The sequence below is a fragment of the Microcaecilia unicolor genome, chromosome 4 (genome assembly GCF_901765095.1).
Source record: "Microcaecilia unicolor chromosome 4, aMicUni1.1, whole genome shotgun sequence".
Lineage (NCBI taxonomy): Eukaryota > Metazoa > Chordata > Amphibia > Gymnophiona > Siphonopidae > Microcaecilia > Microcaecilia unicolor.
This window is the reverse complement of record NC_044034.1, coordinates 239,803,146-239,829,207: the sequence shown is the minus strand read 5'-3', so window position 1 is coordinate 239,829,207 and position 26,062 is coordinate 239,803,146. Positions and strand designations below refer to the sequence as shown.

At 49.0% G+C, this 26,062-nt stretch overlaps 1 protein-coding gene across 1 annotated transcript in view; it reads right to left on the bottom strand.

Moving 5' to 3' along the window:
- The window catches only part of DOCK9 (dedicator of cytokinesis 9), a 719,745-nt gene that overhangs the window by 276,976 nt on the left and 416,707 nt on the right, over positions 1–26,062 (bottom strand). The window contains 1 exon segment of the mRNA XM_030201354.1: positions 12,485–12,631. Within this exon segment, the coding sequence (XP_030057214.1) occupies positions 12,485–12,631 (147 nt within the window).

Here is a 26,062-nt window from a genome sequence, read left to right as displayed (position 1 = left end):
GGAACGCATTACCAAAAGATTTGAAAACAACGTACGACCACCTAAACTTCTGGAAATCACTAAAAACTAACCTGTTTAAAAAGGCATACCCTACCAATCCACTTTAAATGCCTGATCTCTGCCAACACAACAAAACTAAAGTACGTAATGGACACAACACAACTCTTCCACTGACTGCTCCACATGAACTTTATTTTGCCACATCACCACTTTGTATTTGCTCACACCGGAGTCTGTGAACGCATCTCCGGTACTATGTAAGCCACATTGAACCTGCAAATAGGTGGGAAAATGTGGGAAACAAATGTAACAAATTAATAAATAAATAAATCTTGATGGCTGAATTTTTAGCTAGCTGTAGAGAGTAAAGTCCCTTATACAGAGAATTGCAATAATTCACTTGGCTGATCATTAGAGAAAGTATGAGAAAGTTTAGTGCCAGAGGGTGAAACAAAGATTGGACAGAATATGAAGCAAGCTGGAGCAGATCACTTACCCTATATATATATACACAGATATTACTGCCAGCAAGAAGAGAACTTTACAGATTAGGTGCATCTCTACAGTTTCCATGGGTTAAAAAAAAGCAGCCTCATGAGCTGAGCTATAACATTAAGACCCCCATGAAGCTAAATATCTTTTCATCAGGTGTTTGATATGCCATAACTCTTGCCTGCATTTAAACATCAACTGAGGATACAAAACTAGGTTTCCATTAATACTCCTATAACAAGCCACTATCACACAGCTATATCTTGATTAACCATTTAGGCCACCAAATAAGAACATGAATAAGTAATTTAACAGGTCTCAGACAGTACAGGTAAATGGGTCTAATTACTTATAATTACCAGAGGTACTGATGTTAGATGTTTTAAGTTTTGTTATAACTTTACAACTGATGTCTGATGCTGTGATGGTCGGTAATTAAAAAGACAATTAATTCTCTCTAATTCCTGTACATTTTTTCCTATAATATTTGATAGAATTCGTGTTTTAGCAAATAGCAAACCAAATTGCGTAGCCTAGCACACCTTGAATATACCAGGATACAAGGAAAATTGTACAACTTTATAGTGGATTCCTTACTAGCCACTACTAAGACAACTTCTACTTTTTAAGAAAGAGAGATGCTACCAGCAAGTGTTCAACATCCATGCTGGAAGAACCAGGCACCTTTTCTCCTTCATCTCTTTCATGTATGTGTCACAGTGTAAAAAAGGTTTGGACAAATTCCTGGAGGTAAAGTCCACAAAATTTATAAAAGTAGAGCTGAGGAAGTCCACTTCTTATCCCTGGGGGTAAACAGCTTGGGAACTATCTACTTTTTGTATTCTATCAGGTACTTAAAACCTGATTGACCACTATTGGAAAGAGGATACTGGGTTTGATGGACCTTTAGTTTGACTTAACATGGCAATTCTTATGTTCTTAACTGAATTCCTCTTTCTATCCTTTTTTTGCTCCTACCCTTTTCTAGCCACATTTATGTTTACTTGTTTGTCCATCTCCCTTTCCTCATACTCATGACTGTACCTCAGTCCTGGATGACTAGTTACTGCCTTTGTTGTGGGCCTGTTCTCCTCTGTGTAGAAGTTGAAAAATGAAGCTAGAAGACTTGTGTCTTAAGTGGAGAAAGTGTATTATTAAAGGTGGTCCAAGGGGTGGTTACTCATGCTGAGAATATCTGATCTAAAAATTCAGTTCCCCCTCCCCCCATTAACTATCTTCTCCATCGATAAGCAGACTTAATCAGCTGATAGTGCTGACATAGGTCGTTCTCTCAAAACACAGAAAAATTGAGCAGGGTTTTCTGACACTGAATAGGGACTTCCCATGCAGTCAATTTCTCATGAGTTCTTTAGTCTTTTTTTCATCTGCGCTCATGTTCTGATTTAGTGCTTATTTTTAGATTCTTCTGTGTCTGCTTCTTTTGTTTTTCTTTTCTGTTTTCCTCTTTAAGTCTACCTCCAAGTTCCACTTAAGTCCCGCCAAAAAAGGCTACATTTGCTAAACACAGCAGCTATGATCATTTTATTTTGGTCTAAATACAATAGAGCAATTCCACTTTGAAGTATTTTGATTGGCTCCCTGTAGCCACCCATATTGAGCTCCAAATTTTATATTTTGTTTTTAAATTATTATATGGAAACTGTCCTGCTTATATTGTATCCTGGAAGAAAGTTAGATTTGGTCTTTCCATGACTATAGGACCCTGCCAAAAAATTCCCCACCCACTTGGAAGTGGAAGCAGAGGGCCTGCCAGGAGACACAGAAGATTCATGTACCACTAGGATTGCCAGGAAAAGGTGACTGGTCACCATCTGCAGGATCCTGCCTACCAAGGGCCAAAATGGAAATGTGTAAACAAAATCAGGCTCCTGCCTGGGCCAAGGCTGCACCAGAGTGTTGATACCCAACAGAAATTTCAGCAGGAATCCAAGCCAAAGTATCAGCCTGCCTGTCTGACACTGCTGCCTGGATGTCTCACCGCCATCTTAAACTAAACATGACCAAGACTGAGCGTCTTATCTTTCCCCCTAAACCAACCTTTCCTGTTCCCCCATTCTCTGTGGATAATACTCTCATCCTCCTTGTCTAATCAGCTTGTAACCTTGGGATCATCTTAGACTCCTCTCTCCTTCTCTGCACATATTCAGACTGCTAACACCTGTCATTTCTTTATCACCAAAACTCATCCTTTCCTTTCTGAACACACTACCAGAACCCTTATCCATACTCTTATCACCTCTCACTTATTGCAAATTCCTACTCACAGGTCTCCCACTAAGCCATCTCTCTCTCCTTAAATCTGTTCAAAATTCTGCTCCACGACTTATATTCCGCCAGTGTCATTATGCTCATATTAGCCCTCTCAAGTCACTTTATTGGCTCCCTATCTGTTTCTGCATACAGTTCAAACTCCTCTTATTGACTTACAAGTGTATTCACTCTGCAGCTACTCAGTACCTTTCCACAATTATCTTTCACTACACTCCTCCCTGGGAACTCCATTCACTGGGTAAATCTCTCTTATCAGCACCCTTCTCCTCCACTGTCAACTCCAGAGCATATTCTAAAGCATGGACTAATGAGACAAAGTCAACATGGATTTAGTAAACGGAAATCTTGCCTCACCAATCTACTACATTTCTTTGAAGGAGTAAACAGACGTATGGATAAAGGTGAGCCGGTTGATATTGTGTATCTGGATTTTCAGAAGGCGTTTGACAAAGTACCTCATGAAAGACTCCAGAGGAAATTGGAGAGTCATGGGATAGGAGGTAGTGTTCTATTGTGGATTAAAAACTGGCAGGTTCAGTGCTATGATGGAACAGAGCTGACTGTGCTAGATGCTGTTACCGTGATAAATGATAAATTGGCACAGTAACACACAGAGCACTGCATATTAAAAAATGTAAAAATCATTTTTATTTAGGTAGATTAAGTACACTGATGTTAATTGTATACTAGAGCACTACTAAGCTGTCAGCTCCAGCTCAAAGGCACTTACACAGACCCAGCATCAGGTCAGATAAAGAGCACCCCACTCTCCTCTCATTGAGACCAAGCTGCACTGAATTTAATGGACCCCAGACTGACCCCTGACATAAAAATTGTCCAAAGGACTCCTGTCTCTGCAATTCTCTCTGCCCTTCCCCCCTCCCCAAGAAACATTAAACAGCCAAACAGAACCAAATCTAAATCTTTATTTTTTCAAGATGCTCTGAGGTAGCTGGAAGAGGGGTGGAAACCTACGCCCCTTCCCCCCTGCCGGCAGGGGCCTATAGGGATAGGTGTCAGCCCACCATAGTAAGCTAACACCGGTGGGCTGAAGCTTGGGGAAGAGGAGAAATAATCCACCTAACTCTACAGGGGTAGGGACCATAGCCTGAACCCCAGGAGCAAAAGGCACACAGGCCACAGACTGCACCTCAGGAAGATAGGTCTATTCTACATAATCCTGTTGAAGTTAGAAACTACTACTACAGGTTGCAGCCACCATTTTGAACTCAGAGCCAGCATAAGCAGCAGCAACTGGGGGATCGCTGCTGCACTCCCTAACCTAGACCACACTAAGGCAGCTTTCAAGCAGGCCCATGGGGTCCTACAGCAATTGAGGGCAGATACTCTTCAGTGAGGCAAGATGGTTTTCAGGAGGGAAATGCATGCACTTGGAGCTCCTTGTGGAGAGAGGGGGAGAGGAATGTTTCTAAGGAGCTTTGGGTGTGGATGCTCAATGCATCCCGAGGAAGTCAAATGTTCAAAATCACCGTTAACACTGGTGTGTTAATCGCACATAAGAACTGCCACACTGGGTCAGACCAAAGGTCCTTCTAGTCCAACATTCCACTTCCAATAATGGCCAATCCAAGTCACAAGTACCTGACACACATTAATGGCGATTAATCAACAAAACTAATAAAAATATAAAGGATGGCTGTCATATAAAAGTGTCATTTGTGAATCTATGTAAAACATGAGTAGAGGGATTCTGTATAGCTTCTATAAATGCTAGATCTAAAGGACAACCTATATACCTACACTGCACTCAGGTTAAGTGCCAGGTTTAATGCCAAGGAGTGAAGAGTGATGCACTTGGGGTGCAGAAACCCAAACGAGAGATACCGAATGGGAGGGGAGAGATTAGTAGGAGAGAGACCTTGAGGTGTTGGTGTCTGAGGATCTAAAGGTGAAGAAACAATGCGACAAGGCGACGGCCGTGGCCAGAAGGATGCTAGGCTGCATAGAGAGGGGCATAACCAGCAGAAGAAAGGAGATTTTGATGCCCCTCTACAAGTCGTTGGTGAGGCCCCACTTGGAGTATTGTGTTCAGTTTTGGAGACCGTATCTTGCTAAAGATGTAAAAAGACTGGAAGCAGTGCAAAGAAAAGCTACAAAAATGGTATGGGATTTGCGTTGCAAACCATACGAGGAGAGACTTGCTGATCTGAACATATATACTTTGGAGGAAAGGAGAAACAGGGGTGACATAATACAGATGTTCAAATATTTGAAAGGTATTAATCCGCAAACGAACCATTTCCGGAGACGGGAAGGTGGTAGAATTAGAGGGCATGAGGTTGAAGGGGGGTGGATTCACGAATAATGTCAGGAAGTATTTTTTCACAGAGAGAGTGGTGGATATGTAGAATGCCCTCCCACGGGAGGTGGTGCAGATGAATACGGTAATGGAATTCAAACATGTGTAGGGTACACACAAAGGAATCCTGTTTAGAACGAATGGTTCCATGGAATTTTAGTGGAGATTGGGCAGCGACGCCAGTAATTGGGAAACAAAACATGAGCTGGGCAGACTTCTACGGTCTATGCCCTGATCTTGACTGGATAGGAATAGGTTGGAGTGTAAATTTTAAGGGGCTTCAACGTTAGCTACAGAACTTAGTACAAGTACAGTATTGGGCAGACTTCTACAGTCTGTGCCCTGAAAATGGCAAGGACAAATCAAACTCGGGTATACATATAAAGTATCACATACCATGTAAAATGAGTTTATCTTGTTGGGCAGACTGGATGGACTGTACAGCGAATGATACTTACCTGTAGCAGGTGTTCTCCGAGGACAGCAGGCTGATTGTTCTCACGACTTGGGTTGACGTCCACGGCAGCCCCCACCAACCGGAAGAAAACTTTGTGGGTGGTCCCGCACGCAGGGCACGCCCACCGCGCAAGCGTGGCCATCTTCTCGCCCGTGCGCGACCGTTCCCGCTCAGTTGAATGACAAGCAAAGGAATGAGTAAAACACAACTCCAAAGGGGAGGAGGGAGGGTAGGTGAGAACAATCAGCCTGCTGTCCTCGGAGAACACCTGCTACAGGTATGTATCATTCGCTTTCTCCGAGGACAAGCAGGCTGCTTGTTCTCACGACTGGGGTATCCCTAGCGCTCAGGCTCACTCAAAACAAGAACCCAGGTCAATTGAACCTCGCAACGGCGAGGGCATAACAGAAATTGACCTACGAAGAACAACTGAGAGTGCAGCCTGAACAGAATAAAATCGGGTCCTGGAGGGTGGAGTTGGATTCAAACCCCAAACAGATTCTGCAGCACCAACTGCCCGAACTGACTGTCGCGTCGGGTATCCTGCTGGAAGCAGTAATGTGATGTGAATGTGTGGACAGATGACCACGTCGCAGCCTTGCAAATCTCTTCAATAGTGGCTGACTTCAAGTGGGCCACTGACGCTGCCATGGCTCTAACACTATGAACCGTGACATGACCCTCAAGAGCCAGCCCAGCCTGGGCGTAAGTGAAGGAAATGCAATCTGCTAGCCAATTGGAGATGGTGCATTTCCCGACAGCGACCCCCTTCCTATTAGGGTCGAAAGAAATAAACAATTGGGCGGACTGTCTGTGGGGCTGTGTCCGCTTCAGATAGAAGGCCAACGCTCGCTTGCAGTCCAATGTGTGCAACTGACGTTCAGCAGGGCGGGTATGCGGTCTGGGAAAGAATGCTGGCAAGACAATTGACTGGTTAAGATGGAACTCCGACACCACCTTTGGCAGGAACTTAGGGTGAGTGCGGAGTACTACTCTGTTATGATGAAATTTGGTATAAGGAGCATGAGCTACCAGGGCTTGAAGCTCACTGACTCTACGAGCTGAGGTAACTGCCACCAAGAAAATGACCTTCCAGGTCAAGTACTTCAGATGGCAGGAATTCAGTGGCTCAAAAGGAGCTTTCATCAGCTGGGTGAGGACGACGTTGAGATCCCATGACACTGCAGGAGGCTTGACAGGAGGCCTTGACAAAAGCAAGCCCCTCATGAATCGAACGACTAAAGGCTCTCCAGAGATGGCTTTACCCTCTACACAATGATGGTAAGCACTAATCGCACTAAGGTGATTCCTTACTGAGTTGGTCTTGAGACCAGACTCTGATAAGTGCAGAAGGTAATCAAGCAGGTTCTGTGCAGGACAAGAACGAGGTTCTAGGGCCTTGCTCTCACACCAAACGACAAACCTCCTCCACTTGAAAAAGTAACTCTTTATAGTGGAATCCTTTCTAGAGGCAAGCAAGACACAGGAGACACACTCAGACAAACCCAACGAAGCAAAAACTACGCCCTCAACATCCAGGCCGTGAGACCCAGAGACTGAAGGTTGGGGTGCAGAAGCCCTCCGTCGTTCTGCGAAATGAGAGTCGGAAAACACTCCAATCTCCACGGTTCTTCTGAGGACAACTCCAGAAGTAGAGGGAACCAGATCTGATGGGGCTAAAAAGGCGCTATCAGAATCATGGTGCCGTGGTCTTGTTTGAGCTTCAGCAAGGTCTTCCCCACCAAAGGTATGGGAGGATAAGCATACAGGAGGCCGGTCCCCCAATTAAGGAGAAAGGCATCCGACGCCAGTCTGCCGTGCGCCTGTAGTCTGGAACAGAACAGAGGCAGCTTGTGGTTGGTCTGAGAGGCGAAAAGGTTCACCAAGGGGGTGCCCCACTCTCGTAAGATCTTGCGTACCACTCTGGAATGGAGAGACCACTCGTGCGGCTGCATGAGTCTGCTCAGCCTGTCGGCCAGACTGTTTACACCTGCCAGGTATGTGGCTTGGAGAAGCATGCCGAACTGGCAAGCCCAACGCCACATATCCTGACGGCTTCCTGACACAGGGGGCGAGATCCGGTGCCCCCCTGCTTGTTGATATAATACATTGCAACCTGATTGTCTGTCCGAATTTGGATGATTTGGTAGGACAGCCGATCTCTGAAGGCCTTCAGTGCGTTCCAAACCTCTCGGAGCTCCAGGAGGTTGATCTGAATATCTTGTTCCTGGAGGGACCACAGTCCCTGGGTATGGAGCCCATCGACATGAGCTCCCCACCCCAGGCGAGATGCATCCGTCGTCAGCACCTTCGTGGGCTGCGGAATTTGGAATGGGCGTCCCAGGGTCAAATTGGTCCGAATCGTCCACCAGTGCAGCGAATTGCGGCAACTGACAGACAGGCGGATGGCATCTTCTAGATTCCTGGTAGCTTGGCACCACTGGGAAGCTAGGGTCCATTGAGCTGGTCTCATGTGAAGACGTGCCATGGGAGTCACATGAACCGTGGAGGCCATATGACCCAGGAGTCTCAACATCTGCCGAGCTGTGACCTGCTGAGACGCTCTGGTCTGGGAAGCTAGGGACAGGAGATTCTGCGCCCTTGCTTCGGGAAGAAAGGCCCAAGCCGTCTGAGAATTCAGCAGAGCTCCTATGAATTCCAGAGATTGGACTGGCTGGAGATGGGACTTTGGGTAATTTATCACAAACCCCAGCAGCTCCAGAAGGTGAATAGTGCACTGCATGGACCGAAGAGCTCCTGCCTCTGAGGTGCTCTTGACCAGCCAATCGTCAAGATACGGGAACACGTGCACCCCCAGCCTGCATAGATACGCCGCAACCACCACGAGACACTTCGTGAACATCCGTGGTGCAGAGGCGAGCCCAAAGGGCAGCACACAATACTGAAAGTGCCGTGTCCCCAGACGGAATCTGAGATAATGTCTGTGAGCTGGCAGTATCGGGATGTGAGTGTAAGCGTCCTTTAAATCCAGGGAACATAGCCAATCGTCTTTCTGAATCATGGGTAGAAGGGTGCCCAAGGAAAGCATCCTGAACTTCTCTCGGACCAGATATTTGTTCAAGCCTCTCAGGTCTAGGATGGGACGCATTCCCCCTGTTTTCTTTTCCACAAGGAAGTACCTGGAATAGAATCCCTGCCCTTCCTGCCCGGGTGGCACGGGCTCGACCGCATTGGCGCTGAGAAGGGAGGAGAGTTCCTCTGCAAGTATCTGCTTGTGATGGGAGCTGAAGGACTGGGCTCCCGGTGGACAATTTGGTGGCGTGGAGACCAAATTCAGGGTGTATCCGCACCACACTATTTGGAGAACCCACTGGTCAGAGGTTATGAGAGGCCACCTTTGGTGAAAAACTTTCAACCTCCCCCCGACCGGCAGGCCGTCCGGCACGGATACTTTGATGGCGGCTCTGTTCCCATGGATCCAGTCAAAAGCCCGTCCCCTGCTTTTGCTGTGGAGGCGCAGGGGGCTGCTTAGGCTCACACTGTTGACGGGAACGAGCGCGCTGGTACTGTCCCTGTGCCTGAGGAGGCCTTCGGGCCGGCTGGGTGTACCTACGCTTGCTGTAAGCGTAGGGTGCAGCCTGCCGGGCCTGGGAAAAACGTCCACCTGCAGAGGTGGATGCTGAAGGCGCCCGGTGGGAGAGCTTGTCGAGAGCGGTTTCCCGCTGGTGTAGTTGGTCCACCAACTGCTCGACCTTCTCGCCGAAAATGTTATCCCCCGGCAAGGGACATCCGCCAGCCGCTGCTGGGTGCGGTTGTCCAGGTCAGAGGCACGCAGCCAGGAGAGTCTGCGCATCACTATACCTTGGGCCACAGCTCGGGATGCCACATCACAGGTGTCATAGATACCCCTGGACAGGAACTTTCTGCACGCCTTCAGATGCCTGACCACCTCATGAAAAGGCCTGGACTGCTCCGGAGGGAGCTTGTCGACCAGGTCCGCCAGTTGCCTCACATTGTTCCACATGTGGATGCTCGTGTAGAGCTGGTATGATTGGATGCGAGTCATGAGCATGGAAGATTGGTAGGCCTTCCTCACAAACGAGTCCAGAGTGCGAGATTCCCGCCCAGGGGGCGCCGAGGCGGTATCCCTCGAACTCCGTGCTCTCTTGAGAGCAGAGTCCATGATCGCCGAGTCATGAGGCAATTGAGGCCGCATCAACTCTGGGTCTGAGTGGATCCTGTATTGGGACTCCGCTTTCTTGGGGATGGTGGGATTAGATAATGGCTTCAACCAGTTCCGAAGCAGTGTCTCTGAGGACATTGTGCAACGGCACCGTGGAAGACTCTCTAGGTGGTGATGGATAGTTGAGGACTTCGAGCATCTCCGCCCTCGGCTCATCCACAGAGACCACAGGGAAGGGAATGCAGATGGACATATCCCCGACAAAAGAGGCAAAGGAGAGGCTCTCAGGAGGCTAGAGCTTCCTCTCCGGTGAAGGTGTAGGGTCAGAGGGAAGGCCCACAGACTCCTCTGAGGAGAAATATCTGGGGTTCTCCTCCTCCCCCCACGAGGCCTCCTCCTCAATGTTGGACATGAGCTCTCTCAGCTCAGACCTCAACCGAGCCCGTCTCGGCTGCGAGGAACCACGTCCTCGATGGTGGCACTGAGCGGTGGACTCCCGCGCCGGCGGGGACGAAGCTTCCCCCATCGACGTCTACTTCACCTATATGGCAGTCGACACCGGTGCCGCAAGCGGCATCGGAGGCCTCGGCATCGGGCCAGAGCACACCGGTGCCTCCATCAACGGCGCCGTGCTGGCAGAGCCTGGCGCATCAGCCCTTCCAGGATTCCGGGAATGATGGCTTGGAGGCACACGTCAAGGCCCGCTGTCGGGAAAGGCAGGGGGGCCGGTGTGGGTGCCGGAAGCTGCTCAGGTCCAGGAGACGGTACCGAAGTACCCGTGGACTGACGCAGCGACACCTCTTCAACCGAGGGGGAACGCTCCTCCTGGCACTGCCGCTTCCTGGGCGTCAAGTCATCCCTCGAATGTACCGGAGCTGGCAGTCCCGTGCGCCATGGGCGACCGATGACTGTTTCTTTGCTTTCTTTCGATGCCCGTCATCGGCGCTGGGTGGAAGAGACGAGGAGGTAGAAACCCCCCCCCCCCCCCGGCCTCGAGGAATCGGGCCCGACAGGGTTTGGTCCCGATGGCCCTGGGTAGAGGGAGTGGCCGGGGCAGACTGCCCGCGCGGCCGCTCACCCCCGCCGTCACCGGCAGGCCGGCGGGCCAACGGTACCTGTACTCCTGGGGTCGGTGCCGGGGTCGGCGCCGATTTCATCGACATCGGTACCGAAGACCCGGCCGTCGACATCGATGCCGTCGAGGTCGACGTCGAAGGGCCGGCGCAAGTTCCAAAAAGACGGTCCCGAAGAACTTGCCTCGCCACCTGTGTCCGCTTCCTCAAGCCGAGAAACAAGGTGCACGTCTTGGAATTGTGCTCCGGCCCGAGGCACTGGAGGCACCAAGCGTGAGTATCCGTCTGCGAGATCTGCCGGCCGCACCGACCACACTTTTTGAATCCGCTCGGGACCTTCAAGGGCATCGACGGAAAAATCGCGTCAGCGAGGTCAAAGTTGTCGATGGTGGCGGTGAAAAGCACAACCGAAAAAGAAACGACCGCGCGGCCACAAGGCCGCGACGAAGCGCCCTCGCAGCTAAGAATGACGAGGACACTTTTTTGGGGGGGATTTCTAAGAAAAAAAAACGCGAACGCATACGCGAAACAAGAAAAAAGCCGCGGCTAGGCCGCAATCCGGTTTCCGGGGCTGACAAAGAGAGAGAGACGATAACACGTCTCTCTCCAGCGCGGAATAGAAAAAAACTGAGCAGGAATGGTCACACACAGGCGGGAAGACGGCCACACTTGCGCAGTGGGCGTGCCCTGCGTGCGGGACCGCCCGCAAAGTTTTCTTCCGGTTGGTGGGGGCTGCCGTGGACGTCAACCCCAGTCGTGAGAACAAGCAGCCTGCTTGTCCTCGGAGAAAGGTCTTTATCTGCCGTCATTTACTATGATACTATGTAGGTGGCACAAACCCTGCACATAACCAATGTAACCCTTTCTAAACTATCTTTGCAAGGGGAGAGAATCCTATATAATAAAAAGCATCTCCAACGTTCTGAAGCCAGAGCCAAGGGCAACGCTCTGGCTCTGAAAACAGCAGCAGTCAGTCAGACAGGAACTAACTCCCTAACTCTCCGCAAATTCTTTGTTCAAAATAAATTTTATGGTTCACAGATTTTTTTTTTTCAAAGTGAGGACAGAAAGAGAACCAAGCAGAGAGCACAGAATCCTGTCAGATGAGAGTACAGGGTGAGGCAGGGACCTTGCAGTAAGGTATGCCCCCAAATGTGACTGAGGGAGGGAGGGGGGGGAGGGCGACCCTGGAACTGGGAGGTAGGGAGGCCCAGGAACTGGGAGGGAGGGGGACGACCCTGGGAGGGAGGCCACTCTGTAACTGGGAGGGAGGCGGGGGCCCTGGCACACACTCTCATTCTCACAGACACACTCTCTCTCTCACAGACACACTTGCACCCAGTCTCTCTCACTCTCTGTCGCACACAAACACATTCACTCTCTCTCACACAGCGCCACTCTCATACACACTCTCTCAAACATACACACTCCGAGGAAAACCTTGCTAGCGCCCATTTTATTTGTGTCAGAAAATGGGCCTTTTTTCCTAGTTCCATAATAAAACGATCCCTGGGGTCTAGCCATTTGCTTTTTTTTAAATTTGCTTTTTATTCACACCTTGTTCAATTGAAACTCAAGGCAAGTTATATTCAGGTACAGTAGGTACAGAAAACTAAATTCATTTACAATATTTAGCTTGAAGGAAAGCAGTTTAGAATTTAAAGTAAATTAATAAACTTAGACGTTATATATTTATGTATACATACCTTAACAAAGACAGCAAGGCTATGGTTAGCATTTTTTGAAGCCTCTGGATTCTCTTTATATTTTTGTGTAATGTGCGGCATCAGCATGTTAACAAGTGTTTCCACAGCATGGTGGTAAGATGCAGGAAACCTTTGATTTCTTAACAACTAAAAAAAATATATATAAAAAAGTCACACAATAAAAACATGGATTTTCATGAGAAAAAAAAAGTAATTTTGTTTATGTGGCAAATGTACAACAATAAAATTCTAACATTGTTTAGATATTATTTGACAACACACACAAAAAGACAAAAACAGTTATTTATGATATTTATACACCACATTATCCCGAACTGGCTCGGGCTCAATGTGGCTTACAAACAAACACCACCGACAAACAATAAAAGCTTAAGTTAACTGTAAGGGTAGAATATAAAATCACACCAAAAGACAGATTATTACTATTAGAGAAGCATTGACAGATAATACCATTAACAGTTGAATCATATTTTGTCATTAATAAAAGCAGTACTCATCAAGAATATTTTCAGCGTTTTGTGGAAGGACATATAGAAGTCTATTTTCAAAGTACTTACAAGTTCCATAGGTTAATATGGAATTTTGTAAGTCTACGTGATTTGAAAGTACGCCTCATAGTCTATTAGGGATCTAAGATGTTAAGCTAATAAATTCCATTTCTTAATGCTTTGATAAGAAAAGCCTGTAGTATGAATAGATTTGTAGATAACTTTCTTACAAGGATAGCGAAAAAAGTGGTACAGTATTTCAATTAGCCAGTTCAATGAGGTTTTGCATATATGAAGGAGACTTACCTTTAAACTATTTATATTTGAATACTAGATCTTGTATGGTATTTCTGGCCTTTAATGGAAGCCAAATTAATTTTATAAGTAAAGAGGAGGCTTTCAAGTAACATGGTACCTATATTCAGGTATACTGTGGACAACAGAAGCATGAGGTGGGGCCTCAATAAATTATTAATATTCCTAATCTCACTAGCAAACTTTTATATTCCTCTTAGCAACTACCATTTGACAGGCCCAAAACTACTCTTAAAAGGATCATTACCACAACTAACTATGGATGACATTCTGAATATGAGTTGTAAAGATAATCTAAGGTGATATTTTATTACAACGCTTGAATTGAAAGACTCCAGAGGAAATTGGAGAGTCATAGGATAGGAGGTAGTGTCCTATTGTGGATTAAAAACTGGTTAAAAGAAAACAAGTAGGGTTAAATGGTCAGTATTCTCAATGGAGAAGGGTAGTTAGTGGGGTTCCCCAGGGGTCTGTGCTGGGACCACTGCTTTTTAACATATTTATAAATGACCTAGAGATGGGAGTAACTAGTGAGGTAATTAAATTTGCTAACGACGCGAAGTTATTCAAAGTAGTTAAATCACGGGAGGATTGTGAAAAATTACAAGAGGACCTTACGAGACTGGGAGTCTAAATGGCAGATGACGTTTAATGTGAGCAAGTGCAAAGTGATACATGTGGGAAACAGGAACCCAAATTATAGCTACGTCATGCAAGGTTCCTCGTTAGGAGTCACCGACAAAGAAAGGGATCTAGATGTCGTCGTCGATGATACGTTGAAACCAGGGGCTTAGCTACGGGTGGGCCTGGGAGGGCCCAGGCCCACCCAATTTCAGCTCAGGCCCGTCCACCGAAGCATGCGCACACACTGTGCAGCAGCGTAGCGACCACGGCAGAAACGGCACCCGCTCGCTCTAGCTCAGCTGATCTCTCCAGGGCAGGCTCCAGCCCGATTTCAGCTCAGGCCCGCATGCCCGCCCACCGACCCACCCACGTGGCAAGCGCACACACTGCAGGAACGTACCACGTCGCGCAGTCATGGCCATCCGCTCAGGGCCGGCTCAGCTGATCTCTCCAGCAGACTCATCCTGCCTACCGTCGGCTCGGGGGGGGGGGGGAGGGCGCAGGAAAATGCACTCGTTGCAGCAGCAGGTCTCGTCGCGGCTGCGCAGCGCGTTGTAGTTCCCTCCATCCATATGATCCTACGCGGTAGAACTTTATGACGTGGCTGCTGTGCGCGGCGGTGTGCGCCGCTCGCATCTGAGGGCAGGCTAAAAAAAAATAGCTGCAGGTGCACGCAGGCCAGGTTGAGTATTGAACTAGAGCCTCAGCCTGGCCCTGCCCTGTGGAAAATGGAAAGGTTCGAGTCCGAGTGAGATCATTTGAGAATCGAGTTCCTGCCAGTGCCAGCCCAGCAGGTAATACAATTGTATATGCTTTTTTTTAAATCATAATTTTTTAATATATATATATATATATATATATATATATATATATATATATAGTCCACCCATATTATCTCTGGGCCCAGCCAAAATGTCAGGTCTGGCTACGCCACTGGTTGAAACCTTCTGCTCAGTGTGCTGCGGTGGCTAAGCAAATAGAATGTTAGGTATTATTAGGAAAGGAATGGAAAACAAAAATGAGGACGCTATAATGCCTTTGTATCGATCCACGGTGTGACCGCACCTCGAATACTGAGTTCAATTCTGGTCGCTGCATCTCAAAAAGGATATAGTGGACTTAGAAAAGGTGCAGAGAAGGGCGACGAAAATGATAAAGGGGATGGGACGACTTCCCTATGAGGAAAGGCTAAAGCGGCTGGGGCTCTTCAGCTTGGAGAAAAGACGGATGAGGGGAGATATGATAGAGGAGGTCTATAAAATAATGAGTGGAATGGAATGGGTAGACGTGAAGCGGCTGTTTACACTTTCCAAAAATACTAGGACTAGGGGGCATGCGATGAAGCTACAAAGTAGTAAATTTAAAACGAACTGGAGAAAATGTTTCTTCACTCAACATGTAATTCAACTCTGGAATTTGTTGCCAAAAAATGTGGTAAAGGCAGTTAGCTTAGCAGAGTTTAAAAAAAGGTTTGGACAGCTTACTAAAGGAAAAGTCCATAGACCATTATTAAATTGGACTTGGGGAAAATATTTCTGGGATAAGCAGCATAAAATGCTTTGTACTTTTTTTGGGATCTTGCCAGGTATTTGTGACCTGGATTGGTCACTGTTGGAAACAGGATGCTGGGATTGATGAACCTTTGGTCTGTCCCACTATGGCATACTCTTATGTACTTATGAATTGCAAGGATACTCAAAAGTAGTGTGACCCCCAACCCATCTCAGTCGTAATTTTTTTAGACCAACTGTGCAGATTGGCCAGCTATCCTGTGCTCTTCTGGACTTTCTTTGCTGCTTTGCTTCAGAGATTGCTTACGACACCCCCCTGCTGGACAGTGTTATTTAGTCATTCTCAAAGGTGTAAGCCTTCAGCGGAGCCTCCACTGGCACACTTACCACTAGAAAGCCACATCAAATGGCACTTTCTATGGCCTGTAAGGTAAAATTATGTATCATACCTGATAATTTTCTTTCCATTAATCATAGCTGATCAATCCATAGACTGGTGGGTTGTGTCCATCTACCAGCAGGTGGAGATAGAGAGCAAACTCTTGCCTCCCTATATGTGGTCATGTGCTGCCAGAAACTCCTCAGTATGTCGATATCAAAGCTCCATCCGCAGGACTCAGCACTTAGAGAATTACACCCACGAAGGGACACTCTGCCCAGCTCACCACCCGCCGAAACGGGGGAGGGGAATTAACCCAGCTCATCCCCACACAAGTGGGGGAGGGGAATCCGTCCAGCTCATCCCCGCGGAGCGGGGGAGGGACACCACACCCGCCGATGCGGGGGATCTGGCTTATCCTGCAACCGCAAACCGCGGGAGGAGCTGACTGACCCTAACACCGCCGAAGCGGGAGGGGTACAAAGCTGCCCTACAGCCGCACGAAGCGGGAGGGAGTGCCGGCAGAATTTAAATCTCAATCCAGCCCCGTAAAACGGAGGGGAGAGGAATGCAGCAGCTCACTGTAACACAAACTCGTCTCAACTCTTGAAGAATCCAAGTGAAAGAAGAACTTGAACACGAAGTCCTCCTGAAGTAACTGAAGGCTAAACTTGAACCTAAAATTCAACCAGAATATAAACAGTACAGATATCTGGGAGGGGCTATGGATTGATCAGCTATGATTAATGGAAAGAAAATTATCAGGTATGATACATAATTTTACCTTCCATATCATCAAGCTGATCAATCCATAGACTGGTGGGATGTACCGAAGCAGTACTCACCCAGGGCGGGACATAGAAATCCCTGACCGCAACACTGAAGCTCCAAACCGGGCCTCCGCCCGAGCAGCCACAGTCAAGCGGTAATGCCTGGCAAAGGTATGGGCCTTCCCCGCGGCCACCTAAGCCGCTGCAATGGCTTCCTTGCCCATCTTGCCACTGTAGGCTTAGAAGCCTGCAGACCCTTACGAGGACCTGTAAACAGGACAAACAGATGATCCGATTTCCGGAAATCATTGGTCACTTCCAAGTATCTGATGATGACTCGTCTCACATCCAGAAATTGAGAGCAGAGTATTCCTCTGGGTAGACCTCCCTACGAAAGGAAGGGAGACAGAGCTGCTGAATCACATGGAAGCGAAAAACAATCTTGGGCAGGAAGGAAGGCACTGTGCGAATAGTCACTCCTGCCTCAGTGAACTGCAGAAAAAGCTCTCGACATGAGAGTGCCTGGAGCTCGGAAACTCTTCTGGCTGAAGTGATAGCCACCAAAAAGACTGCTTTCAACGTCAGGTCTTTCAGAGATGCCCTCGACAAGGGTTCAAAAGGCGGCTTCTGCAATGCTCTTAGCACCAGGTTGAGATTCCACGCAGGCACCACTGAGTGCAGAGGAGGGCGCAGGTGATTAACTCCCTTGAGAAAGCGCACCACACCTGGCTGCGAAGCCAGGGAAGCACCCTTCAGGCGGCCCCTGAAGCAAGCCAGAGCCGCCACCTGAACTTTCAGGGAACTGAGCGACAGGCCTTTGTCCAGACCTTCTTGCAGGAACGCCAACACTGAAGAAATTGGAGCAGTGAAGGGAGAAAGTGAGCCTGCTTCACACCACGCTGCAAAGATACGCCAAACCCTGGCGTAAGCAGTAGAAGTAGAGCGCGTCCTCGCTCTCAGCATAGTGGCGATGACCTTGTCTGAGAAGCCCTTCTTTCTCAGACGCTGCCGCTCAATAGCCAGGCCGTAAGACCAAAGGGGGAGGGATCCTCCATCACCACGGGACCCTGATGTAACAGGCCCTGCTCCACTGGCAGCCGCAGAGGATCGCCGACAGAGCCTGATCAAGTCCGCATACCAGGGACGTCTGGGCCAATCCGGACCCACCAGGATTACCCTGCCGGGATGCTTTGCCACCCGGTCTAGCACCCTGCCCAACATGGGCCAGGGCGGGAACACATAGAGAAGCTCGTGTCGGCCACCGTTGGAGAAGAGCATCTACTCCCAGGGATAGAGGGTCCCGTCCTCTGCTGAAAAAGCGCGGCACTTGGCAATTGGCCGATGACGCCATCAGATCTAGGCTCGGCTGGCCCCAGCGCTTCGTGATGCCCAAGAACGCCTGAGCAGACAGCTGCCACTCTCCGGGCTCCAAGGTATGGCGACTGAGAAAGTCCGCCTTGACATTCATGACTCCGGCAATGTGGGCCGCTGACAGCTGTTCCAGGTTCGCTTCCGCCCACTGGCATAGATTCATGGCCTCCTTGGCTAGAGGGGCGCTCTTGGTACCTCCCTGGCGGTTGACATAGGCCACAGCCGTGGCATTGTCCGACAGGACCCGTACAGGCTTCAACACCAGTACCGGGATGAACTCCAACAACACCAACCGAATGGCTCTGAGTTCCAGGAGGTTGATAGACCACTTGCCTCTGCAGGAGACCAGAGCCCCTGCGCTGTCCTTCCCAAGCAGTGGGCTCCCCAGCCCATCAAAGAGGCGTCTGTCGTGACGACAATCCACTCCGGGGTCACCAGAAGCATTCCTGCAGACAACTTGTCTGTCTGCGTCCACCAGCTCAGCGCCTTGCGCACTGCTGGGTCCAAGGGAAGGCGCACTGCATAATCCTCCGACATCGGAGTCCAGCGCTGCAGCAGAGATTGTTGTAGTGGTCTCATATGAGCCCTGGCCCAGGGCACTACTTCCATCGTGGCCGTCATAGAGCCCAACAGCTGCAAGTAGTCCCAAGCCCGAATAGGAGAGGCTACTAGGAACTAGTCCACCTGAGCCTGAAACTTGACAATCCGATTGTCTGGCAGGAACACTCTGCCCACTTGGGTGTCGAATCGAACTCCCAGATACTCCAGGGACTGAGTCGGGCGCAGCTGGCTTTACTCGATGATCCACCCCAGGGAGCTCAAAAGAGCAACCACCCGGTTCACAGCTTTGCCGCGCTCTGCATAAGAGGGGGCTTGGATCAACCAGTCGTCCAGATAAGGATGGACTTGAACTCCTTCCTTCCTCAGGAAGGCCGCGATGACCACCATTACTTTGGAGAAGGTCCGCGGAGCAGTAGCCAACCCGAACGGGAGGGCTCTGAACTGGAAGTGTCGGCCCAGTACTGCAAAACGCAGAAAGCGTTGATGAGGAGGCCAGATGGGAATATGCAAGTACGCTTCCTTGATGTCCAAGGATGCCAGGAACTCTCCTGCCTTCACTGCCGCTATAACAGAGCGGAGGGTCTCCATGCGAAAGTGCCGAACTTTCAAGGCCCAATTGACCCCTTTGAGATCGAGGATAGGCTGTACAGAACCTCCTTTCTTTGGTATCACAAAGAAAAAGGAGTAACATCCCTTGCCAAGCTGATTTTCTGGCACCGGAACGACCGCCCCCAGGCGGATCAGATTGTTCAAGGTCTGCTGCACTACCACAGCTTTGACCGGAGACTTGCAGGGAGAGAGTACAAACCCGTCTTTTAAGGGTCGGCAGAACTCTAGCTTGTAGCCGTCTCTGATGACTTCCAGCACCCAAGCGTCTGAAGTTATTGTGGTCCACTCGCCCATAAACGAGGACAGCCGTCCTCCAATCTGCACTGGGGCGTGGACCAAGGCCCCGTCATTGGGTACGAGACCCTGGGGAGGACCGGAGGGAGCACCTCCGGGACGGCGGTCTCTGCGAAAGGAATGCTGCTTGGGGGAGAAGTTCCTCTTGAAGGAAGAGGGGCAGAGGAGCCCGACCTGCCCGGGCGGTACCGACGGGCTTCCTGAAACCGTCCTCTGGAGGTACCAGGGCGAGTACTAGCCCGAACCCTGACCTCTGGTAACTTCTTGCCCTTAGACGTGCCGAGATCGGTCACGATTTTGTCCAGCTCGACCCCAAAGAGCAGCTTGCCTTTAAAAGGCAATCTAGCCAGGCGGGATTTAGAGGCGTGGTCAGCAGACCAATGTTTCAGCCAAAGCCACCGCCGCGCAGAGACTGTCTGAGCCATGCCTTTCGCTGAGGCCCTCAAGACATCATACAGCAAGTCTGCCAAATAGGCTAAGCCCGATTCCAGGGCCGGCCAATCAGCCCTCAAGGAAAGATCCGAGGGGAAAGCCCGCTGCACCATAGTCAGGCACGCCCTGGCCACATAGGAGCCGCAAATTGAGGCCTGCAAACTTAAAGCAGCTGCCTCAAAGGACGACCTTAAGGCCGCCTCCAATCTTCTGTCTTGGGCGTCCTTTAGGGCCGTGCCACCTTCCACCGGCAACGCCGTTTTCTTAGTCACCGCAGTGATTAAAGAATCCACGGTAGGCCACAGATAGGCCTCACGTTCCCTTCAGTCAAAGGATAGAGGCGGGACATAGCCCTAGCCACTTTAAGGCTCGCTTCCGGGACATCCCATTGAGCCGAAATTAAGGTGTGCATGGCATCATGCACGTGGAAGGTTCTAGGCGGGCGCTTCGTCCCCAGCATAATGGCAGAGCCAACAGGGGCTGAGGGAGAGACGTCCTCCGGAGAGGAAATCTTCAAAGTGTCCATGGCCTGTACCAACAGGTTGGACAAATCCTCTGAGCTAAAAAGCCGCGCTGCAGAGGGGTCATCCGCTCCATCCGAGCGGGGATCCGTCTCCTCCAAGGAATCCGCAAAGGACCGTTGGGAGAACTCAGATACGCTGCCCTCATCTACATCGGAGGAGACAAAGTCCTCCAAGGCCTGGAATCAACCCGAGGGCGTTTACCTCTGGGAACCTCAACCTCTTTACCAGACGAGGGAGCAGGGGCAGCGTTTTGCATAAGGAAGGCCTGATGCAGCAGCAAAACAAACTCGGGGAGAAACCCCCAGACTGTGTACTTCCGCAGCCTGGGCAACAGCCCTAGACGCACCCTCAACCAGCGCTCGCAAGAGCGGGGGAGAGACATGCTGCGCATCCAAAATGGCGTCCGGCGCGACACTCCGCGAAGGAGCCGCGCGGGAAGAACGGCGCTTAACTTTAGCCGCTTTTGTGCCGTCGCCCAAATTAAGGGCGTTCATGGCATTAATGTCTCCAACCTCAAGGGCAGCCCAAGAAGAAGCCGTCCGAGCCGCGTGGCCGGCCAAGATGGTGGAGGCGAGGAGCGGGGGATGGGCGTTTATGGCGGGAAAAATCGCCACGCCGGAGGAAGGACCGGGACATTCATCGGCCACGAAACTGTCACCCAACAAGGGTGAATCAGGCTTTAAGACCCCCGCATCCCCTCTAGAAGCGCCCAAGCGATCCGGGGAGCGACTCTTTACGCCCTCGCCCTCCGACGCCATATGCCACGTGGAGATAAATCGGGGAACCCCCTGCCCGCTATAAAAAGGTAAAATTACCTGCTGTCCGCTCCGAGCTGTAACGACCTGGTGTCCCAGTGAGTAGCTGCAAGAAACGTTTAAATAAACGTCGAAATAAACGCCTTTAAGGACGTTCAAAATTTTTTTTTTTTTTTTTTTTTAACGGAGCCAGCGGGAGGGGGAGAAAAAGGAGGGACCTGGCACCACCAGGTTTGCACTTGCTCAAAAGAGCCCTCAACCCCAGGCACTCAACAAAACCTAAAAATTAGGCTTGGAGGCCTAGCCAGAGCTGCTGCTGTGTGTGACCACCACCTGCTGAGATAGAGAACATACTGAGGAGTTTCTGGCAGCACATGACCACATATAGGGAGGCAAGAGTTTGCTCTCTATCTCCACCTGCTGGTAGATGGACACAACCCACCAGTCTATGGATTGATCAGCTTGATGATATGGAACTCTGTTTAATTCTAAGGTAGTTATTGTGTTTACGTGCATTGGAACGATAGAATGCATGGAACATAATAGAGGAGTAGCACAATCAAAACTTCTTATGGCAAAAAAAAAAAAAAAAAAAAAAAAATCTATCTAGCAGCACAATCCTGCAAAAATTGCAGCTTTGCTTGAACAGTCAGATGAATGGCAGCATAAAGGGCACTACATTAATCTACTTCAAGATAATCATTTGGACCAATACTCTAAACTGGTCAACAAAGAATAATGTGAATGGGTATATATATTAAAGAGTATAAACAAAATTTCTGAGCCTAAAAAGATATTACAATTTGATTACTAGAGGGCAAACGCGAAGTTACCCACCTGTAGTAGATGTTTTCCAAAGGATAGCAGGACATGTGCTCTCACATCTGGGTAACGCCACCAATGTAGCCCTGGTACAGACGTTGCCCAGTGTTAAGAAGATTCTTGAACCTTTTGGCAGGTCCAACTGCACATACGCACATGCTTTTCTGCCTACCCAACTTCTACAGGATCCGTAGTTGGATAAAAAACACTACTCCTAGGGGAAGTGGGAGGGTGTGAGAGAATACTTGGCCTACTGTCCTTGAATACCTGCTACAGGTGAGTAACTTCACTTTCACAGAGGACAAGCAGGACATTGTGTCTTCACATCTGGGAATCCCTAGCTACCAGGTTCAATGAAAAAGAAACAGCCAGGGACCTGCAACAGCAAGGCCAACGTGAACCAACATCATCAATAACAAAGGGGCCCTTTTACCAAGCTGCAGGAAAAAGGGCCTATTGAGGTGGCAATAAGGGCTCCTGCTGTAACCGGGCAGTGCGCAGCGATGCCCAATTACTGCTGGACTAGTGCCACGCAAGCCATTTCCGGGGGTTTTATTCCGCCCTCCCCCCCCCCCCCCCCGGAAATAGCGCATGCTTGGGGCGGGACTACCGCCGGGGGCCGCATTAGGCCGGTGGTAGTTCCAAAAGAGTGAGCGGTAAGCCCACATTGGGCTTACTGCCACTCTTTAAAAGGGCCCCAAACTTTCCTGTTGTGAGGGTGCAGGCTGGAACAGAAAAGAATGGGCCTAGGAGGGTGGAGTTGGATTCTAGACTTCAAACAAATTCTGCAGCACTGCCTGACAAAGCTGGCCATTGGGTCAGGTTTTCTGCTCAAGGCAGAGTGAGATGTGAAGGCCCCATCGCAGCTCTGCATATCCCCTCAATGGAGACTGACCTTGTGTGCAACTGACGCTACCATGGCTCTGACATTCTAAACCGTGACTTAGCTCTCCAGAGTCAGCCTAGTCTGGGCATAAGTAAAGGAGATGCAATTGGATAAAGTGCATTTATCAATGGCTGCCTCCATTCTGTTTGGGTCAAATGAAAGAAAAAGCTGGGTGGACTTTCTATGGACTTGAGCCCATTCCAGATAGAAGACTAAGGCCGACTTGCAGTCCAAGTTGTGCAGTGCACTTTAGCCAGGATGGGCATGAAGTTTCAGAAAAAATGCTGGCAGGATCACTGACAGATTAAGGTGGAATTCTTGACACTTCCATAGGAAGGAACTTAGGATGTGTGCAGAGAACTACTCTGTTATATTGAAAATCTGTGTAGATGGATCGACTACTAGGACCTGGAACTCACCGACTCTGCAAGCTGAAGTAACCGCTACCAAAAACAAGACCTTCCACAATAATGGTAAGCACTTACCACACTTACAGAGCAGTGACCCTTACCGAGTTGGTTTTTAAACCAGACTCGGAGGTGTAGAAGGTACTCAAGCAATTTCTGTAGGGCAAGAGAAAGGTTCTAGGGCCTTGCCATCATACCAGAGGGTAAACCTCTTCCATTTGAAAGTATAACACCTCATAGTGGCATCTTTTCTGAAAGACAGGACCTTGGAAACACCATCAGGCAGTTGAAAAGATGCAAATTCTGTGCTCTCAACATTCAAGCTGTAAGGATCAGGGACTGGAGTTTGGAATGCAGAAGAGACCCCTTGCTCTGCATGATGAGAGTCAGAAAACACTCCAATTTACAACGTTCTTTGGAGAACTCCAGAAGAGGAGGAAACCAAATGTGCCTTAGCCAATAAGGCACAATGAGAATCATGGCTGCCCAGTCCTGCTTGAGTTTCATCAGCGTCTTCCTATTAAAAGATATGCATACAGATGGAATCCCCCTCCCCCCAAAAAAAACAATTAAGGAGAAGGCATCCAATGCTAGCACGCTGTGTGATCTGAGTCGACAGAAGTATTGAGGAACTTTGTTGCTGAGATAAGTGGCAAAGAGATACGCCAAAAAGGTGCCCCTCTCTTGGAAAAACTTGCGGGCAACGCCCATACTGAGAGACCACTCCTGCAGTTATATCACCCTGCTCTGTCCACAAAGCTCCGAGTACCATGCTGTGGCTGATGGCCCAGTTCCACATACCAACCATCTCCTGACACAAGGGGTAGGATCTCACCCCCCCCTTTGCTGAGATAGTACATGGCAACCTGATGATCTGTCTGGATCAGAACAATTTGGTTCAACAGCAGATCTCAAAGCCTTTAGAGTGGTCCATACTGCCCACAGCTCCAGGAGACTGATGTGAAGTTGGGTCTCCTAAGCAGACCTGAGAGCTTGGGTGTGAAGCCCATCTACATGAGCACCCCACCCCAGGTTGGATGCCAACTGTGGTCAAAATTTTCTGGGAAGGAAGAATTTGGAATGAAAGTCCCCAAGTTAAATTGCTCCGGACTGTCCAACAGAGAAGGGACTGCCATAACTCTGGGGTGACATCTTTCAGATTCCCAGTGGCCTGACACAACTGGGATGCCAGAGTCCACCGGGCACCTTGCAAATGGAAGCGTGCCATGGGTATGAAATGCACAGTGGAGGACATGTGGCCTAACAACTTCAACATCTGCCAAGCTGCAACCTGTTGGCTGCTGCAAACCTGAAAAGCAATGCAAATAAACGCATCTGCCTTTATTTGAGAAAGGCAGACAAGCTTGAACCATGTCTAGCAGGGCTCCTATGTACTCCAACCACTACTGGGAGCAGGTGTGACTTTGGGTTGTTGATTATGAACCCTAGTAACGTCAACATCCAATATGTGCTCTTTTCCAGCCATTTGTCCAGATAGGAAAATATGTGTACTCCCCAGTCTGTGTAGCGATGCTGCAACTACAAGACATTTTGTAAACATGATGGTTGCAGACATAAGGACAAATGGCAGAATGCAGTACTGGTAGTGATGTTTCCTTGTGCAAAATCTGAGATACCTCATGTGACTTGGATGTATCTGGATGTGGGTGCAAGCATTCTTAAAGTTCAGAGAGCATACCTAAACATTTTTCTGAATCACAGGAAGAAGGGTGCCCAGGGAAGTCACTGTGAATATTTTCTCTCCAGATATTTGTTCGAGGCCCGTAGGTCTAGGACAGGACACGATTAACCCATCTTTTTGAGCACACAGAAGTACTTGAAATAGAACCCCTTCCCTTTTTACCCTGGTGAAATGGGTTCTACCACATGAACCTTTAGAAAGAAGAATTCCTTTGTGAGCACTTCCTAAAGCTGAGAGCTGAATTTTGAAACTCTTGGTGGGCAATTTGGAATGGGGTTGATGCCAATATAGGGTGTAACACAATATAACAGTGATATTTATATACTGCTATAACAATAAAGTTCTCAAGTTCACACTTTCATCAAGAGAACGGGACAACCTTGGTACGCCACTGGGTCAGCAAATCTCTCCTCATATGTCTTGTAACGCAAATCCCATACCATTCTTGTAGCTTTTCTTTGCACTGCTTCAATTCTTTTTACATCCTTAGCAAGATACGGCCTCCAAAACTGAACACAATACTCCAGGTGGGCCTCACCAACGACTTATACAGGGGCATTAAAACCTCTTTTCTTCTGCTGGTCACACCTCTCTCTATACAGCCTAGCAACCTTCTAGCTACGGCCACCGCCTTGTCACACTGTTTCGTCACCTTCAGATCCTCAGATACTATCACCCCAAGATCCTTCTCCCTGTCCGTAAATATCAGACTCTCACCGCCTAACACATACGTCTCCCGTGGATTCTACTCCCTAAGTGCATCACTTTGCATTCTTTGCATTGAATTTTAATTGCCAACCTTAGACCATTCTTCTAGCTTCCGCAGATCCTTTTTCATGTTTTCTACTCCCTCCTGTGTTACAAATCTTAGTATTATCCGCAAAAAGGCAAACTTTATCTTCTAACCCTTCGGCAGTGTCACTTACAAATATATTGAACAGAATCGGCCCCAGCACCGATCCCTGAGGCACTCCACTACTCACCTTTCCCTCATCTGAGCAAATTCCATTAACCACCACCCTCTGGCGTCTGTCCATCAACCAGTTCCTAATCCAGTTCATCACATCAGGTCCTATTTTCAGCCTGTCAAGTTTATTCAAGAGCCTC